Below are 19,955 nucleotides of genomic sequence, written 5' to 3' on the forward strand. Positions count from 1 at the left end.
GTAAGTATTCGTTTACACTCAAAATATAAGTACGAAATTTTACCACAAAGTTAGGCCAACCTGAGGCCAGTGTGACGATACACCTCGGAGTCCCGAGATAACTCAGGTACACTTGTGAACATTTCCAATACGTTGTTTGTGAGTATAATACTATTCTTAATTTTATGCCGTGTGAACAGGTTGTCTGTCGCGCCCCGCTTCCATCCCCTCCGCTTTTATCATCTCACAAACAGTGTTTGTGTTTGTTTGTAGACACCCTCTTGGTCCTCACTCCCCCCTCCCCCCTCCCTCCCCTCCTGGGTCCTCACTTCCCCCCTCTGGGTCCACACTCCTCCCCCCCTATCACTATAGGTAATAAGATATCTTATTACCTATTGCTATTAACGTTAGAATATCTCATAAATATGTATCCTTGACTTTTACTTGACTTATTTTGAACATTTATACATTTTGTTGACCTAAATAAAATTTAATTTAAAATGTAAACTAATATCAATTTATACGTGATCAAAATTTCGTTCCGGGTTACACAGCTCGTTAAAACAGACGAACGCGTTCCTTAGATCGGTCAAATTCTTGTTAATCTAATTGGCTAGTTTAACGAATACCAGCCAAGCCATTGTCGACCACGCTGCTCCAAGCTTCTGCTGACCCCAAAATACGCACCGAACAACCCTAATGGCTGTTCATTCAGAACAGGAAATTTCTTCAATATACTGTTATATATTAGCATATTGTCCATATTTAGATCTAGGTTACATTAGGTGTATAAGTTTTGTTCGAAATTATTTGTATCTGTTGTATGTGAGTGAAGTATTTGTAGAGTTGAAATTTAAACAGATCGTCAGCGAGGTAATTTTTTTGAGAAATGTTCGAGCGCCATGTGTAAATGTGAACTCGTGTGTAAATTGTTTTTCATTTATAAATAGGAGCCTGAGGGTGGATTAACGAGCATTTAGTCGATATTAATGGCAACAGGCTGAATTAGTTACATTCAAAGTACGAGGGTGTAGCAATTAAGAAGTACACTTCGGCGAGAAGTGAGAGAGGCATTCGGACAATGTTTTGCATGTTCTGAAGGTGAGCTGAAATTAAACACCACCTGACTTCGAATGGGTTTATGAGCAGTTTCATTCGTAACTTAAAACGAAGACGTTCTGGACTCTATACCTTCGCGGGTCAGATCATTATCTGGTTGACTGTAAGTTGTGGTTATCGTGTGGTGACGCGTGTGTGACTTTAATATATATAATGTAACTGAGAAAATATTCACCTATTCCTTCCGGATAAAAGACTCGTGTGTTCGATCGCAGTGAGTTACAGAGACGGAATGTTGCAATATTACCGACATTGTTGACGAATTCTAATGGTGCTTCCACGGGACCCGATATTCGTACCTTGTTTAAAAGGTATTGACAGTGCATTGTGCAGGAAATATAAGTTGAAGAAAGACTTTTAGTGCTGTGGACAAATAACATACTCGACGTAATGTTGAGCAGACGTTCGTCTAGTGTTTCTTGTCGTGTGTTAAGTGTTTCAAACGTTTTAAAAATTCGCGAATGTTGGACAGTCACTTGGCCCGCCTCCTCCTCCTCCTCCTCTGTGTGATATCACAACACGATATACAACAGCGTCCTCGTCCTTCACTATCAGGTAAGCCATACCTCCACCCCTCCAAATATCACCTTCATCTACGCTCCTCTATGCATATAATATATTATATAAAATAGAATGTCTGTTCAAAGTTAGACGCTAGACGCTTGGGAGGGGGGGGGGGCTAGCAATACCCAATTTTGTAGGGGAAATGGTCGAAGGGTCACTAACATAGGCCGATCTGGGTAGGCCTAAGTTAAATGATTTACGAAATATTAATAATTATTCACCCCCCCCCCCACTCGATTTTCGTGGATTCAATTCTGGTTAAACGAGAAATATTAGTTCAGATGCCCGAATATTTTTTTCGTCATTAGAAGAATTTATTTTTTTAAACACTGAAATTAGTTTCATTTCTCCATAATTTTATTTTATAAAAGGGAAGAATGACTAATCGTCATGGCAAGGGAGAGTGAGGGAATTATAAATAATAAAGGGGAGGAAATTGGGAAGGGAAGATAAGACAAAGGGAAAAGGATTTAGAGTAAAGGGGGGGGGGGGGGAAGAGTGGAGTCCCCATTGCGAAGTAGTAATACATTTGCCCCGCGCTTCGCAAGCGATTTGGCTTAGGTTCGTATCCTGGCCGGGAGGATTGACGTGGCGCCAATCCTTAAATGTTTTAAGCCTCTATTCACCCAGCAGTGAATGGGTACCTGGTTGTTAAACAATTGGCGAATCGTATTTCAAGGAAACTAGAGGGTAGTATCCGACCAGCCTATGTCAGTTCCCAGACCATTCACCCTGCAAAGTTAGGTGAGGTTAGCCCCAGGCATCTGGCCTAAAACTTTAGACAGGCAGATAAACATTCTCTTATAAATATAGATGACTGAAATGGGATTATTCATATGGTATTTACGCGTTATATCTTTAATGATTGAGGATTGAAAAGTCATTTCACATAAATATATAAATATTTTGTTATTTCAGGTAGGTGCTCGTCGAGGAACAAATGCACCATTTGTTAAGGTACGTTCGTTTTTCATTCTATTTCCGAAACTTTAGTTTTGAAATCTAGTGAACCCAGAGTGTGGGAGGTGTTCATAATTTTCGGGCGTTGTATAATTACTGTTGTGGAGAACTGTGACCAAGACACCAGGCCTTGTACACAGTTCTCCACAATATGCGAAGACTCCGCGAGACCGTCACTGTGCTGCGAGGCTCCGGCTGGTCATGTGTGCATTAGACAAGTACCATGTTGGGGTCCACGAGATGGTGAACTGTGCCTGGCCAGGATGTTGGGGGCCCGCGAGATGAACTATGCCTGGCTAGGATGTTGGGGAGGTGAACTATGCCTGGCTAGGATGTTGGGAGTCGCGAGATGGTGAACTGTGCCTGGCTAGGATGTTGGGGCCCACGAGATGGTGAACTGTGCCTGGCTAGGATGTTGGGGCCCGCGAGATGGTGAACTGTGCATAGCTAGGATGTTGGGGCCCGCGAGATGGTGAACTATGCCTGGCTAGGATGTTGGGAGCCGCGAGATGGGGAACTGTGCCTGGCTAGGATGTTGGGAGCCGCGAGATGGGGAACTGTGCCTGGCTAGGATGTTGGGAGCCGTGAGATGGGGAACTGTGCCTGGCTAGGATGTTGGGAGCCGCGAGATGGGGAACTGTGCCTGGCTAGGATGTTAGGAGCCGTGAGATGGTGAACTGTTACGATATATCGTATCGTGTTATGTCATCGCATAAAGACACGGTATATAATAGAAATACGTTCATTATTACAGGAAGAACGAGGTTAACAACCGTGGAGGTCGTTAACGGTCAGCACGGTATGGCTCGTCCGGTGGCGGGAATTTGTTAGCCAATCAGAGCCACCGGGCGAGGTAACGTGTGCTGGCCGGAGGAACAAAAGAGGACCCATTGATTTTGGAGAGCTGTACGAAAGAACAGCTGAAGCAAATCGCCGAACACTATGAGATAGAATTAGTGTCGACTAAAGTGGTCTATATGAGACAAGAACTTGGAAATAAAGTAAGGTCTCGACGCGAAGACGTCGGAGCGGTAGGATTAGATGTGAGTGCAAAGGAACGTGGGGAACAAGATACTTCCTAATTATCTTCTAGTACGTCTCGTAGGAGTTTAGAATATGAATTGGAACGTTTGAAACTGGAAGCTCAAATTAAGAGGGAAGAGAGAGAGAGTTTCAGTTAGAGAAACTGAAATTGGAGCAAGAGAAAGTGCGACTTGAAAGTGAGCAAAAAACGCGTGTAGAATTAGAAAAGGAGAAAACGAAGCAAATGGAAATCGAAGCAAATAAATTTGTGGCTGCTCAGAGGCGAGGGCGAGAGGTACACTCGGAGAGCACACCTATGCCTGCAGCATATGATCACAAGGCACGTGAAAAGGAGGTTCCGCAATTTTGTCCAGAAGAGTCAGTCTTTTTTGAGCATTTTGAAAAAGTTGCTACACTAAAGCAGTGGCCAGAGGAGGATTGGGCCCAATTAGTGCAAATAAGATTGACTGGGGCAGCGAGAGAGGCCTATACCCAGCTCTCTCTTGAAGATTGTAAAAATTACTGGACTGTGAAAAACAACGTATTAAGATCATTTCTACTGACACCTGAAGCTTACCGGAAGCGGTTCAGAGAAATGGTAAAGACACAAAGGAGCACATATGCTGAAACAGCCAGAGATTTGGAACGTAGATTCCAAAGATGGATGGGTTCCGAAAAAGTAGAATCTTTCGAAGACTTGAAACAATTGATGTTAATGGAAAAATTCTTGAGATATTGACTCCAGACACCAGGTTTAAGGTGCAAGAAGCAGGAATAAAAGCACTCTTAGAAGCAGCGGACAAAGCAGATGTAATTACGGAAGCTTACAGAAGTCTCCAGGAATATGAAGAAAAAGGTCACGTTAAGTTGCAGGGTAGTAAAAGACGGTATACGTGGAACAGTAGAGATGGTCGTGGATATACTGGCAAGCCGATAGCCCGACAAAGTCAGGGGTATGTGGAATTTTCTCCGTCGGGAGGTGACGCATTCGAGGGTCAGGCTAGCGCACCTTCGGGTCAGGGAGGAAATACAACGTCTAGATATCGAGGTACAGGACAGTGGAGACGTGGCGAATCCTATTATAATGGACAACGTGGTTCGAGAGGACGAGGATTCTCTTCTCAGGTAATATGCTACACATAACAAGCCTGGACACTTAAGTAGAGAGTGTAGGCAAGGCAGAAGAGTGGTGTCCCTCACAGTAAGTAAATACAGAAGTCCTTATAAAAGTTTAAAGGATGAATTGCCCCAGGAGAAGATGTCCATTACGAAAAGATATAACCCTTTCATTAGCAAAGGTATGGTGAGCATTGGGGGTCAGCCTGATCAACAAGTCACAATATTACGTGACAGGAGCGAATCAGAGCTTAATACTGAAAAGCTTGATTCCTGAGTACAGATCTTGTATAAATGGACAAATAATTAAGGTACAGGGTATAAATTCAGAGATGCATATACCTGTGTGTACAGTAAAGCTAACCTCTGATTACTTTACAGATGAAGTGATGTTAGGAGTGTGTTCGGACATACCCATTCCTGGAGTACATGTCATCTTGGGCAACGATTTGTGCGGCTCAAGTGTGTTGCCAGAGTTACTGCGCAGTGATATACCAAACGAACATCAAAACAATGTGGAAGATGAAGAATGTAATAACATAACGCTCGCCAGTATTCTGGAGGATCCCTCGGAAGATGATCAAATAGAAGTATATCCGGCCTGCGTCGTAACCCGAGCGCAGAGTGCTCGACTATGAGATGTGCCAAAGAGGATGGACGTATCTTCTGCAATGGAGGAGGAAGTGGTGGATTTTGGACTAAAAGGCTTGTTCGAGGAACGTGCAGCACCAAGTACAGCGAGAGTGGAAGTAAGACCACAATTACCATCCCACATAAAGGTAAGCAAACCAGGGTTTATAGCTGCCCAGAAATTAGAATTTGAAGAATATATAAAGGAAGCTAAGGGAGGAAATGCTTGTATCACGTCACCCATTTACTATTACCTGGACGACGGGGTTTTGATGCGAAAATGGCGATCAGACCACGCGCCAGCTGACAAAGACTGGGTTGAAAAGGATCAAGTGATGGTACCTAAAGGTTATAGGAACTCTGTATTGGAAGTTGCCCATGCATTAGAAATAGCAGGACATCTCAGTGTTCATAAGACACTTAGGAAAATACAAGACCATTTTTATTGGCCAGGTATGGCGGCAGATGTAAAAAGGTATTGCAGAACTTGTTTACCCTGTCAGAGAGCGGGAAAACCTGCTCCAGCGCTTCCTAGAGCCCAACTAAAGCCAATTCCAGCGTTTGGGGAACCTTTTGAAAGGATAATGGTGGATTGCGTAGGTCCCCTACCCAGAACAAGAAAAGGGAACGAATACTTATTTACCATCATGTGCTCAGCGACTCGTTTTCCCGAGGCATTTCCCGTACGAAAGATAACCTCCAGAATATTGCTTGACAGGTTACAGCAATATTTTTCGTGGGTAGGAATGCCGAAGGTTTTGCAATCCGATTTAGGCAGTGTTTTTCAATCAAAGCTGTTCCGTAAGACAATGAAGGATTGGGATGTGAAACAGATTAGGTCATCTCCTTGTCATCCCCAATCTCAAGGGGCCATCGAACGTTTTCATGGCACTATGAAGAGCCTTTTGCGCATTTATTGTGCTGAGCAAGGGGCACAGTGGGACGAGGCCATCGCCCCAATAATGTTTGCTATCAGGGATTCGGTAGTTGAGTCCTTAGGCATGACACCGTTTCAATTAGTATATGGGCATACGGTGAGAAGTCCGATAGTTATGTTGAAGGATCGGTTAACATCTGAAGGTTCAAGAGATAATCTGGAAACGTATGTTCAAAAGTTTAAATGCAGATTGTTGAAGGCGCGAAAGCTGGCGAAGGAAAATTTGAAAATATCCCAAGCGACCATGGCAAAATATTACAACAAAGGTACCAAAAAGAGAAGTTTTAATGCAGGTGATAAGGTATTGGTCTATCTGCCTGTAAAAGGGACGGTAAATGATTCAAAATTTTGTGGACCCTATATGGTAAAGAAGAAACTTGGTGATTTAACGTACGTAATACACATGCCTGACAGAGAAAATCCCAGATATGTCACGTAAACTTGATGAAAAGGTATTGGGATAGAGATGAGGATGGGCAACTAGACACTGCTGTAATGTGCGCAGTTTCCAATGAGTTTACGGAATTAAACCATAAGAGGCTAGAAAGAGCAGATGGAGCCCGAATTTCTAATTCTCAGTGGTTACGAGAGATGAATGCACACTTGACATACTTAGATGATCAAAGGAGGCAGGACATAGAAGAGATTCTCATGAAATACCTATCACTATTCTCTGACGTACCGCGACGACACCGCGAAATTACGCACGAGGTAAATGTAGGAGGAGCTCGACCAATAAAGCAACATCCGTATAGAATAAATCCTGAAAAGAGAAATTATGCGACGTGAAGTAAAATATCTATTGGAAACGATCTGGCAGAATTGAGCGACAGTGATTGGAGCTCGCCTTGTCTACTGGTGAAAAAGCCAGATGGCACACATAGGTTGTGCACAGATTACAGAAAGGTGAATTCGGTCACTATCGCAGATTCGTACCCAATTCCTCGAATTGAGGATTGTATTGACCAAATAGGACACGCCCAGTTCGTATCTAAAATTGACCTTCTGAAAGGGTACTATCAGATACCCCTCTCAGAGAGTGCCAAGAGAATCTCTGCCTTCGTGACACCTGACGGTCTTTATCAATATAAAGTACTACCATTCGGTATGAAAAATAGTGGAAGTTGTTTCCAGAGAGCCATGAATAAAATCCTACAAGGGATGGTAGGCTGTACAGTTTATATTGATGACATCATAGTGTATTCACACTCGTGGGAAGAACACCTTCATCAACTAAGAGTTGTTTGATAAATTGGAAGAGGTAAATTTGACTATTAATCTCCCAAAAAGTGAATTTGGCAAAGCAAAATTGCAATATCTTGGATACATCGTAGGACAAGGGAGGTTGCCCCTGTCAGACAAAAAGTTGAATCCATAGATAAGTACCCTGTGCCTAGAGGGAGAAGAGATTTACTCAGGTACCTAGGCATGGTGGGGTACTATAGAAAATTCTGCAGAAATTTTGCAACCATTGCAGCACCATTAACAGGACTTTTAGCGAAACATAAGAAGTGGCAATGGGACGAAGCCTGTCAAGAATCGTTTAATAAAACGAAATCATTGCTAACAGAAGCCCCTGTATTGGTTTCACCCGATTTTCAGAAGCCATTTTCCCTCTTTGTCGATGCAGGTGATGTAGGTGCGGGCGCTGTTTTGACTCGGGACCAAAATGGAACTTGTAAACCAGTGTCCTATTTCTCTAGGAAATTTTTACCTAACCAAAGAGCATATAGTACCGTTGAAAAGGAAACCTTAGCCTTAGTGATGGCGCTACAGCATTTTGAGGTATACATGGGAGCGGGCATAGGACCTGTTACGGTCTTCACAGATCATAACCCGCTCGTATTTTTAAATAAAATGAAGAATACCAACCAACGCCTAACCTGGTGGGCTCTAATATTACAAGACTATAACTTAAATATAGTACACATTAAAGGAAAGGAGAACGTAATGGCTGACGCATTATCCCGTAGTATGGTATAAAGAAAACGGTAGACAGTGTGAAATAAAACGTTTTAGAAAAGAAAATAGTGAAGTGATGAAGGACGGTAGACTTCAGGAAAGTACTTTTGCATCAGCCACACCGTCCAAAGCGGTGTGTTCAGAAAATGTACATATGTATTTTTTGTATATACTTAAAGATAATTTGTTGTTAAAACAGATTTTGTGTGCAGTCGGAGGCAAAGGAGATCCTGTACGCCAAAGATCAGTGGTCAGTAGGTACGGCACCATGTCTACAAAAATGATAAGGTATGTCTGATAAGACATGTCATTACTAGAATGAGTTGAATCTTTGTAGGATGGACGAAAAAGGATTAGTGCTACATTCGGTAGAGAAAATTAGTATGGATGCTCCGAAATAACACTCTTTTAAGGGGGGAGGAGTGTTACGATATATCGTATCGTGTTATGTCATCGCATAAAGACATGGTATATAATAGAAATACGTTCATTATTACAGGAAGAACGAGGTTAACAACCGTGGAGGTCGTTAACGGTCAGCACGGTATGGCTCGTCCGGTGGGGGGAATTTGTTAGCCAATCAGAGACACCGGGCGAGGTAACGTGTGCTGGCCGGAGCATGTGGAAAGACAGACATCTACTCCCCTCCATTGAGTCAACAGGCTGTCGTCGCGTTTGGATGTGTGACCAACGGACCCAACTGTTAGTGTGTTCCACCCTCACGAAGGAAGAGGACCTCGAGGCATGGTCGACGTTCTTGAAAGTTATGGAAGATAACAGCTTTGAGATTTAGAGGTCGGCGTGGAGGTAACGCGCTGATTTTCCGAATAGTGGTCCAAAATTACGGACAAGTGAATTTATAAGTGGAAAGAACAATCGGATAAGAGACGACCATTTCATGGTCGCAGTGTCTCTCTCTCTATATATATATAACTGTACTTGTGTACAATGCACACATATATATATATATACATGTAATATATTGTATATAAGGTGATTAGAGATATCGAATATATCCATGATGTTTTATACCATCTTATTTTCTTGTCCTTTGTCAGACCTCAGCACAAAGTGTGTCGCACCTGACAATAGGTCCGGCTGAGGCTGACACCTGTTCAGATTCATGTACTTCGTTGTAGTACAACGAAGCATAGGATAAACATTCAGAATAAACCTAAATTAAATGTGTTGGGTTGTCAACAGTTCGATCCCAACAACTATGCCTGGCCAGGATGAGGCCAGAGGAAACTCTGGCGATGGTCCGTATGATGTCAGATTCTGGAACTCTATACTTTACTAGACTTGTTGTAATTCTGGGCAAATGTTACATAAATTAACTCGTTCTTATCGTATTATGATTATTAATTAATCAAAAAGTCAGTCGGATAAGTAAGTTCATGTATAATGTTCGAAGAGACTAGAAAAGAACGGACAGAATTGAAGGCACTATTAGATAGAATAAAGGTACCGAGACGATTAGTTACACTTGTCTGACAAATTTAAGTGTAATTTAGGGTGTATCAAGGTCTAATAGACCTAAGGTGAGGGGGGGGGGTCACAAGAGTCCCAGGAATCAGGTCATGGGAATAGAATGACCTGGAGTAACCGGTTTCCTGGGTGATGCAACCTGTCCTCGGCGCCCTTCAGGTCTAAAATACTTCCGGCAACGGGTGTAACGCTTCCTAGTGATCCGAAATTGAGCTGGTTTAGCAGTCTTTGTGGAGGATTGAGCCGGGGTGAAGGGTCGTGATCGTCTTGGGGGTCGTTGTCAGCGCAGACAGGCCTAGTGACGCAAACGACTAGGTTAACCCTTGTAAACCATTCACGTGATTTTGTTACGGTCTGTTTTCCGTTGAGTAAAGTGATTGTAACCATGATTTATATGTGCTTCCGCCTAAAAGACCTATTGTCGTGTGTATGACCCTCTGTCCTGCGTGACAGTGAATACCAGCATTAACCTCACTTTAATAAGACTTAGTCGAAATCCTCAGATTAGGCAAAATTGTAATTGATTTTGTCAATAAAGATGTTAATAATAATAATAAGTAAACCGCAATACATTTGTATCTAGACACGTAATGTGGCACAATGGACATAGACGGAGAATTCTGTGAGACGAAGATAAGCAATCTTGTTGAAGCGGTCACTGAAGGAGCTGCTGCTGATTGCAGAGCACCTTGGGGGGGAGGGGGGGGGTTGCATATGCAGGGGGTCGTATGTGCAGCTGGACACCAGCTGATTAGTGCTGTCAGACGCAGGATAAGTGTTAAACATGGATTACTAACAAAAGATTACAAACTACGCTGTTTGTTTATAGAAAGTTTACGATGTTATAAACATGGAGAGACGCGCATTTGAGTAGAATTGCTTGTCTTAAGTCTAAATGGTTTTTAAGTGCTACGATTTGTTACATTTCCTGTTATACTGCTTATTAATAAAATAAAGGTAACCCACTTGAATAAAAATAATATAGTCTTTAGTTAAATCTTTTGCAATAATTATTAAACCATTGTTGTGTGATGTTTCTATATAAGAAATTGCAATATTTTTCATCAATAATACTATGTCCTTGGAGTGTTTATCATATTTAGTTCACGTTTTTAGACGGCTTTCGTTATCAGCGTCGTTACTCGGTGCTGAACTCGTTCCAGTTTGTCAATATATTTTCTCAAACACGCTGACCAAAGCTACACGCAATTCTCAAGAATAAGACGCGTTAATGACGTGTACAGAGTCAACATAACCTCTGTTCAGAGTTCGAAACATCTGCCAACAATACCCAAAATTATATTTTGCCTTCCTTACGGCTTCTGTACATTAATTGACGGGCTTCATGTTATTAACCAAGGCCTCTCTCCTCGTGTACTTTGGTTAGGTTTTTAATGCTCATTTTATATTTTCCAGTTTATTTCAGTTATTGTTTTCAGCAATGTTTATGCTGAATAAATTTGTTAGCCCAGTTTACTGTGGCGTCTAGGTCAGCTTGTAATATTTGTCGTTCTAAGTGTGTTGTAGCGCTGCTGACTAGTGATGTCAGCAGCAGGTTTTAATATTGTGCTGCTTCAGCAATCATCGTTGTCATGTATTTATATAAAAGAGCACGGGGTCCAACACTGAACCTTGCGGCACTCCACTTATCACGTCAAGTTAGTCTGAGGCATTTACGTCCAGAACAAGAAGTTGGCGTCCTGGTGACCAAGTTCCCCAACCATTTGATGACATATATATTTATTCCATGAATATTTATTTGTCTAATATGTCTTGAGTAAAGAACTTTTTCGAAAGCCATTTGAAACAGATATATCCCCGGCATTGCTTTCATTGTACATATTACAAATATATCAAGAGGACTCGTTAAGCATCAACTCTACTTCGAAATTCGTGCTGGGAGTCCTTTGTTTTTCCTCTGGTGGTGCACTATGTGGCCTCGGAGCACAGTTACCATAAGCTGTCCACTACTCATGTTAAAGTTATTGGTCGATAATTGTATAAATTAGATAACTCCAGCCATTATTTGTCTGCTTGCTTTTGGAGTTCGTCAAGATCTTCCCGTAGCATTGTGCAGTCCTCCTCTGTTTCGCATTCCTCATTGGCTTTGCATCATCTGCAAACACATGTGAAAGGTACGAGCTTACTCCCTCGGGTATATTATTGACTTAGATTCAGCAGTTCTCCCAAAACCGAGGCTTCATGGGCGACACAGCACCCCATGCATCCCTCACCTCCCCGTGTGCTTTCATGGGGATTGTAATTTTGATGCTTTCTCTTGGTTTTGCTTTCAATTTCCGATCTTTTACTTTTCACATCTGTTCTTCAACCCCCCCCCTTCTTTCTCCCCATTTTTTCTATGTTCTCTGTTTCTTTCACTCTATAGTTCTGTCTCACGCACGCTGCAGTGTTTATCAGTTACGTACTTAGAGCAGCTTTCTCTCATTTTCTCTGTACTCTATTCCAAGTATGACGTATTTCTGTGGTAGCAACGAGGACATTAACAATAATAATAATAAAAATACAAATCCTCATCTCTCTCGGGTCTTAATTGTCTTTTCTTGCTGTGTGATTCTTTTTCTGGTCTCTTTCGTAATTGCACCCCCTTGTGTTTATTCCTTTCTCCTCCTCCTCCTTCACCTCCTTCTCCTCTTCCTGTTGTTCGTTTTTCTGTCTTCCTGCTTCCTTATATTCTGTACCGTCTTCCTGTAATGTCGTCAGTGCCTCTTACCTTCTTCCTGTCTAGACATCTGCATTATAATTTTCTTGTTTTTGCCAGCCATTTCTCTGTATTTTTGTTCGAGCTTTCTTGTGTATATTTATCTTCTTTCCTTCACTTGTTTATCCTATGTTTCCCTATCTCTCTGTTAATACTTGTACCAGAACAGGTATATAACATCTCCTTTACTGTATTCCTCTTCTCTGTTTTATACTTCATTCTCTGGTTTTATCTTCAGTCTATCATTTTCTCCCATTTGAGTCTTCTTTAACGTCTAATGTTTAGCAATTATTCCTTTATCACTTCCAGGTCTTCATTATAATTTTCTCCTCCAATTCCCTCCCCACCTCCCCAGTTTATCAGCTTCCTTCTTTTGGAGCTGCCTTCTCACTGGCTGCTGTTTGGGGATGTGGAATCTGTCGTACGTTCAGCTGTTGTGTGGTGACTTAAGAGATGCCTTCTCATTTGCTGCAGTGTGGTGGCGTCAGACGTACGTCAGTATGGTGGCGTCAGACATACGTCAGTGTGGTGGCGTCAGATGTATGGTACCTATCAAAACAGAATGCTAAGTCAGTGTAACTCTGTACTCTATAGCACTTCGAAGGTGAATGAGGACAAAGATCTATGATACGAAAACAGTTAATGAGTATTCCCCTGCTACTTCTGTCATTGGAGATGGTACCGGCCGTGTATGAATCTGTCGTCAAGAATCAAGGAAAAATATTCTCTTTTCTGTACTGGAAAGAGAATAGTTCATGTCTATGGGAGGCTTTATCGCCAGCTGTTTGAGATGACTTGTGTAAACACACTGGGCTGTGATACGTTGGTGCTCTAAATCTTTTTGTTTACAATGGCAGAGTTGAGATTGAAGAACGTATGAAGCAATACGCTTTTCTGCTTTCGAGCAGAAGAGGAAGTTTAGTCTGGACAGCAAAAGGGAAGGTGATAGATGTAGACTGAAGAGAATGGGAGGGAAGTGGGAGTTAAGGAAAGGGAAGGGAGGGGAATGTGTGTGTGTGTGTGTGCCGGTACTCAAACACAAATAATTGGTCAGCATTTTTCAATAAAATACTGTAGTCAGGGCCCCTTCCTCTCCCAAGTGGCTGGGACAGGCGCCCGTCTCTTTGAAATAGGGTAATGACATTCTTTTCTCTCTCCTGCGATCCTCTTGAATTACTCGGCTTGACTCGCTGGTAGATTAGAAACACACACACACACACACACACACACACACACACACACACACACACACACACACACACACACACACACACACACACACACACACACACATATATATAATTCCTTTCCTTCCAAAGTTGTGGGCCAGACGTTTGGGGCTAATCTCACCCAAACTTGCAGGGTGAATGGTCTGAAATCCGGGACACTCATAGGCATGTCGAGGTCCGACGCCTCAAATTTGCCTCGCAAAACTTTGTAGGGAGAATAGCCCAATACCACAAGATGCACATACTGTAGGCTGGTCGGGCTAGTCCAAACAAATATGCTCAAGAAATATTAGCAAATATTTCCATAACCACAATCAACCATACTAAATAATAAAAAAAAGTCCACAACAGCCAGAATCCAAGTTAAGTAAACAAAATCAACACTAAAACAATTATACAAATTAAACAACAATCCATAAGGGAGAGGAACTATCGGGAGAAAGCACAAAGCCAGTACGACTATATATACACCCAACAATACATAAACAAACTAAAACAAACACACATCATAAACAACCATATTAAACAAGCAAAAATCAGCAACAGTTGCTAACCAGCATTAGCTCGCAGACGAGAAACAGGTGAAAAAAAGAAAATTCTATCCCAGCCTGATTTTGAAATGAATGCTTTTTTGGGGCTCTAATTGGTGAATACAGGTGTAGCGATGGCACGGTGTGCTGCAAAGAGCAGGCGGTGTTTTAGTAGAGTGGCGGGGTAATGAGTGCGTTAATAATCCACACTCCGGTAATTAGCCGATAATCAAAGGAATAATTTTCCTGTCTGGCGCCGTTGGTAGTCGCTCAGCTTTATTTTAGTTATTATGGGGGGGGGTTATTGTAGGTATTTGGGGGGTATTACTGTAGTTATTAGGGGTGGTTATTGTAGGTATTGGGGGGTATTACTGTAGTTATTAGGGGTGGTTATTGTAGGTATTGGGGGTATTACTGTAGTTATTAGGGGTGGTTATTGTAGGTATTGGGGGGTATTACTGTAGTTATTAGGGGTGGTTATTGTAGGTATTGGGGGGTATTACTGTAGTTATTAGGGGTGGTTATTGTAGGTATTGGGGGGTATTACTGTAGTTATTAGGAGGGTATTACTGTAGTTATTAGGAGGGTTTATTGTAGGTATTAGAGGGGTAATTACTGTAGTTATTAGGGGGCTATTATTGTACTTCTTAGAGGGGTTTACTGTAGGTATTAGGGGGGTATTACTATAGTTATTAGGACTGAAATAGTGTAGTTATTATAGGCAGTATTACTGTAGTAAAGTTTTACTGTAGTAAGGTTAATCAGCAGAAAGAGCTGAACCATTGCGACTAAATGAGAGTGAGACTTGGGAGGGATATGAGCCAGACTAAAAGAAAGGATTTGATCACAAGCAACTGGGATATGAACACCTCGCATTCTCCTATATCTTGCTTATTGTTCTTGCAGCCTCATAGTTACCCCTTGCAGCTCCCTCCCGGTCCCTAATGATCTGCTACCTGCTATCTTGAGGTTATCTTGAGAGGATTTCGGGGCTTCGCGCCCCCGCGGTTCGGTCCTCGACCAGGCCTCCTTTTTGTTACACACCCCCCAGGAAGCAGCCCGTAGCAGCTGTCTAACTCTCGGGTACGTATTTACTGCTAGGTAACAGGGGCATCAGGGTGAAAGAAACTGTGCCCATTGGTTTCCGCCTTCACCGGGAATCAAACCCGGAACATTTGGACTACGAACCCCGAGCGCTGTCCACTTAGCTGTCAGGCCCCGCTGCTCACACCCTTTCCCTAACACGACAACCAATTTGATTACCATCCTACTCTGTCACACACACATTTCCCTCCCTCTCTCACACATTCTTCGACCCCCTCACAGCCCTCATCGGCACTCACCCATTCCGATAAATCTTGTTTCATTAAGGTAACATCATCTCCAAACCCACCTCATTATGTCAAAATCCTCCCTTGCTTTGACACTCTATTCCCTTCCTCACTCATATTTCTTCCTCTCTACTCGGCTGAAGACTCATTATCCCATCTCATATATTTTCTCCTCTTGACCCCCACCACCACCACCACCACGCTCCTCACGCTTATCCCTCACAATGTTTACTCTCGCCTCCTACCTCACGCCTCCTACCTCACGTCTCGTATTCTCTTTCCCCTCTTTTTGACTCTTTTTCCTTCCCCCCCCCCCCCCCCTCACACGCACTCCTCATCCCCCCTCATGTCCGCTCCCTCACCCCTCACACCACCCACCGGCACACACGACGCTTGATCTCGCTGTCAACAGAGCGGAAAATCTAAATGATTGTATCCTATGTAATTGACGTTTAATCTTCAATTACTTTTTTTTTTCTTCAGTGTATAGTTTATATTACCGTATCAGAATAATGGAGATTTGTCACCACTTAGTGAATTATTTATTTGCACGTTCAGAAGTTATACAGGCTCAAGAATATTTTAATTTTGATTTGCCTAATAATTTTTTTTTTTTTTTGGGGGGGGGGGATTTGTTTGACTGTGATTGCTGCGTGTTCACATGTATAAGTCTTCTGTGTGTTATTAGGCTCGCGCATTCTTGAGTTTGTGAATTTGTGTAATTAGTGTTTTTTTTTTCTAGTTTGCGTATGCTATTTACATGTTTGTATGATTGCTGTCGATGAGTCACAATAACGTGGCTGAAGTATGTTGACCAGACCACACACTAGAAGGTGATGGGACGACGACGTTTCGGTCCGTCCTGGACCATTCTCACAATCGACTTGAGAATGGTCTAGGACGGATCGAAACGTCGTCGTCCCTTCACCTTCTAGTGTGTGGTCTGGTTAACGTATGATTGCTGTTTTTGAGTGTTTATTTATCGCGTTAGAGCATATGGGTAAATCCTTTTACATTATAATTTTTTCGTTTACCACTTGCAAGGGATAGTCAACCCAGACGAAAAAAAAGAGGAGAATATTATAGATATAAAAAATATATTTCTTGACCATTCTATCATTCACGGGTAAACATGCACTCTGCCACTCCAAGACTCATCGAGAGCACCACCATTGTTTGATATGATCAGACGCACAGTGTTCCTCGCGAATTATCATGTTCAGTACAATCAATAGTTATTCTTTTTACAAACTTCTTCCATCCTGATTTGTCCCTTTACCATATCGTTCGTTTTGCCTTTACTCACCGTCGGTTTCCTAAGGCATACTTCGCTTCCTGACGCATTTACTCCCTGTTTTCTTGGGCATCTTCATACCGGAATTGCTCTCCTCCTACCCTCAAGTTTCCACGAATGCACACTCTCTGTACCAGTCTATCATAAATTCCTCCAACAAGGCCAAATCTTCTGGGTTCGTTTGCCTTGATCACGTAGTTTACCTATTATTGCTTTACATTTCTCCACATTTGTATTTTATCTTCCTAGCGCAACATATACGTCTATGACTTCCCATTTCTACTGCTCATTTTTTTTTTAACTATGATCGTACCCTGGTCAGAAACGAGGCAGTGGAGACAATGCCCTTCGGACTTTTAGCTACACCTATTGCTTACTTGGTTTTTCTAATCAAGTCTTTCGTTTCATCTGCTTCTTGCCTTCCCTGGCTCTTTATCTCCGGTTGAACGAATTTATTTTCTTACCGTTCACACATTTTAGGTATATAAACTAATCGACCACTTCACCATTATCTCACACAAACATAATTTTCTTCTCGTTTCCACCGCCGTAACTTCACACATGTCAACATACACTACTCTCTATGTAAGGAACACTATTATTAATCACAATGATATGATGTGTCAATGAGAAAATCCCCTCGATACCCTTCAACAACATTGCTCAACTAGTCTTTTCAATACACATTCCATAGTCTTATAAATACAATTTTCGAATTTTTAGAAGTATAAATTATCTTATTGGTTCATTCCTGCACAGATGTTTTCATACAGTCCCCAAAAATAAGAGGTATGGAAAGTTTTATTCCTTTCCAAATGCCCCAAGACGAGAATCTCTGTCCGTCTCCCGCTAACTCCTTGGGTTGCCACATGTCGCTTTGTTGACATGCTGATATTATGCGTATTTGGCGAGCTTAATCTGCCCAGCAGAAAGCTCCTTAAATCGGACCCCAATTTGTCAATAATCTCCCCGATAGTTGGGCGTGGGATAATCGCTGATAAATTATCTTTTAAGTTAAGCACAACAATAGGGGGTTGGACGGGTTCCCGCCCCTCTTCCTACCCCCTTTTGCTAGCGAGCCACATTACATGCATCACCAATTAAGAATCACAGCTCAAAGACACTGGCGCCATTATTCTCGTTTTCTATTTTCTCCGGCTCAACAACTGCTCAAAGGGGAAGCCGAGGCAAACAAAAGTGCAACCAAGGGGAAGTTCACGCGGCCGTGGAGGTGCATAATGAGAGGGGTTATGGGGGCGGCTCCATCCCTTGGGAGCTTGATCACGTGTTGGATGCTGGAGCCTCACGTAGCACGCCCACGCCCAAGGTTCTCACGAACCACACATACACATTTCCTCAAAGATTTTTCTTGTTTTGAATTCGTTTTGATATTACTTCTAATGAGGGAAAGTTTAATATGTTAAGGTAAATGTGGGATTTTTATTTTTCATCTTGTCCGGAGTGTTTTCTTTTTTTTTTCCTATGAAAGATATAGAAATCAGAACTGATATTATGTCAACAGAAAATAACAGGATTTTTTCTTTGTGGTTAATTCTAGATACTTAAGGTAAAAATTAAGAACTTAATTAAAATCCAACGTCCATGACAATTAGATCTCCTCATAGGAGGAACGGACAGTAAAGGATAATGTGTCAGACGACCTAATATTTCGTGAGTATAATAAAGAAAACAGCATCAGCCAAGAAAATGATAGGGTGAATTATGAGAACTTTCAAATCCAGGGATTCCACCAAAATGATCTTACTATAAATACAAAACGCTTGCGTTTTCCCTCCCTTGAGTTCTGCTCGGTACTCGTTGCTCCTTTCACAGCAGGTGAGATTTGTAGAAGAGAGGAAAATGAAATAACATGTACGACATAGACACAGAAAAACACCTATATAATTGGGATTGTCCCAAACCTCTCCAAATGTATTCTTTAGAAATTAGACGAGAGGTATAATACATTCATGGAAGATATGGAAAGTCAGGTCCCGAATATGCACAACAAATTAACCACATACTGGAGCGAACGAAATGGTAAGAAATGCGAAGAGTTCTTGTGAAGGTGTTAGAGGTACAGTCAGAGAACATTATGTATGAATATCAGAGGTCCAAGGCTATTCAGAATCCTCTTAGCAACTATTAACAAATTTTGCCAGAACGTAAATGGACGTGTTCATTAAACAGGCAAATTCCTGCAGTAAGTGCCGGATCAATGGGTTGTAGTGGACCGCTTCTAGCAGTAACATTTTTGTATTGAATTCCTTCAAGTTGCAGAACACTGGGAACCCACTTCAGGTATATGATGATTCGTGGCTTATGAGCTAGGTAAGTAGGATGATTCGCTTTAAGCCAGGTAAATGGGATGATTCGTGGCTCCTGAATCGGGAAAGTAGAATGATTCGTGGTTCCTGAGCCAAGCAACTACGACGATTAGAGGCTCTTGTAACAAATAATGATGATTCGTGACTTCTGAGTTAAATAAGTATAGTGACTAGTAGCTTCTAAGGCAGATAGGTGCGATGATTCGAAGGACCCGAGTCTGGTGATTTTGATGAATATGATGATTCGCGGCCCTTGAGCCAGGAAAGAAAGAAAGATTCATGGCTCCATACCCAGTTGAGTGCTTTAATTCACAAAAGTTTAATTTACGATTTTCTCATTGACGGTAGTTAACTCTGTCGCTGGTAAAGGCACTAATCGTTCCTCCCTCCTTTGTCTCCCCTCGTATCCACCTCTGACTATCCTATCCCTCTTCCATTGCCCGTCACTCCTCTTCCTTCTCGTTTGGTCCCTCTCTATCTCTCATTTCCCATCTATATTTCCTTGCCTCCTAGACCGCTCTACCCACTCCCTATCCTTAATCCCAACGTCGTAAGCCCGTCCCGCCCTCACACCCTCGGGAGGATGGGGAGGACGGCGCGTGCTGGCCTCGTGACCCACCGGCCGTGATAGCATCACCGGTAGTGGGTCTCTGTAATTAGACTGTCAGCGCCGTTTTCCGTGGTGCCTTGCGATGTCCTGTGCAGTCTTTAGGTGTCCCGTGCTGCCTTGTAGTGCCCCGGGCTGCC

General features: G+C 42.3%; 1 protein-coding gene across 1 annotated transcript in view; it reads left to right on the forward strand.

Annotated features, from left to right (window-relative positions):
• The first annotated feature begins 1,109 nt into the window (after positions 1-1,109).
• Hus1-like (Hus1-like checkpoint clamp component) overlaps positions 1,110-19,955 on the forward strand; it is a 277,046-nt gene continuing 258,200 nt past the window's right edge. The window contains exon 1 of the mRNA XM_069309195.1: positions 1,110-1,653. Coding sequence (XP_069165296.1) covers positions 1,560-1,653 — 94 coding nt within the window. The 5' untranslated portion in view covers positions 1,110-1,559. The remainder of the gene's footprint in view (positions 1,654-19,955) is intronic.

This window comes from Procambarus clarkii, chromosome 64 (genome assembly GCF_040958095.1).
Source record: "Procambarus clarkii isolate CNS0578487 chromosome 64, FALCON_Pclarkii_2.0, whole genome shotgun sequence".
NCBI classification, from domain to species: domain Eukaryota; kingdom Metazoa; phylum Arthropoda; class Malacostraca; order Decapoda; family Cambaridae; genus Procambarus; species Procambarus clarkii.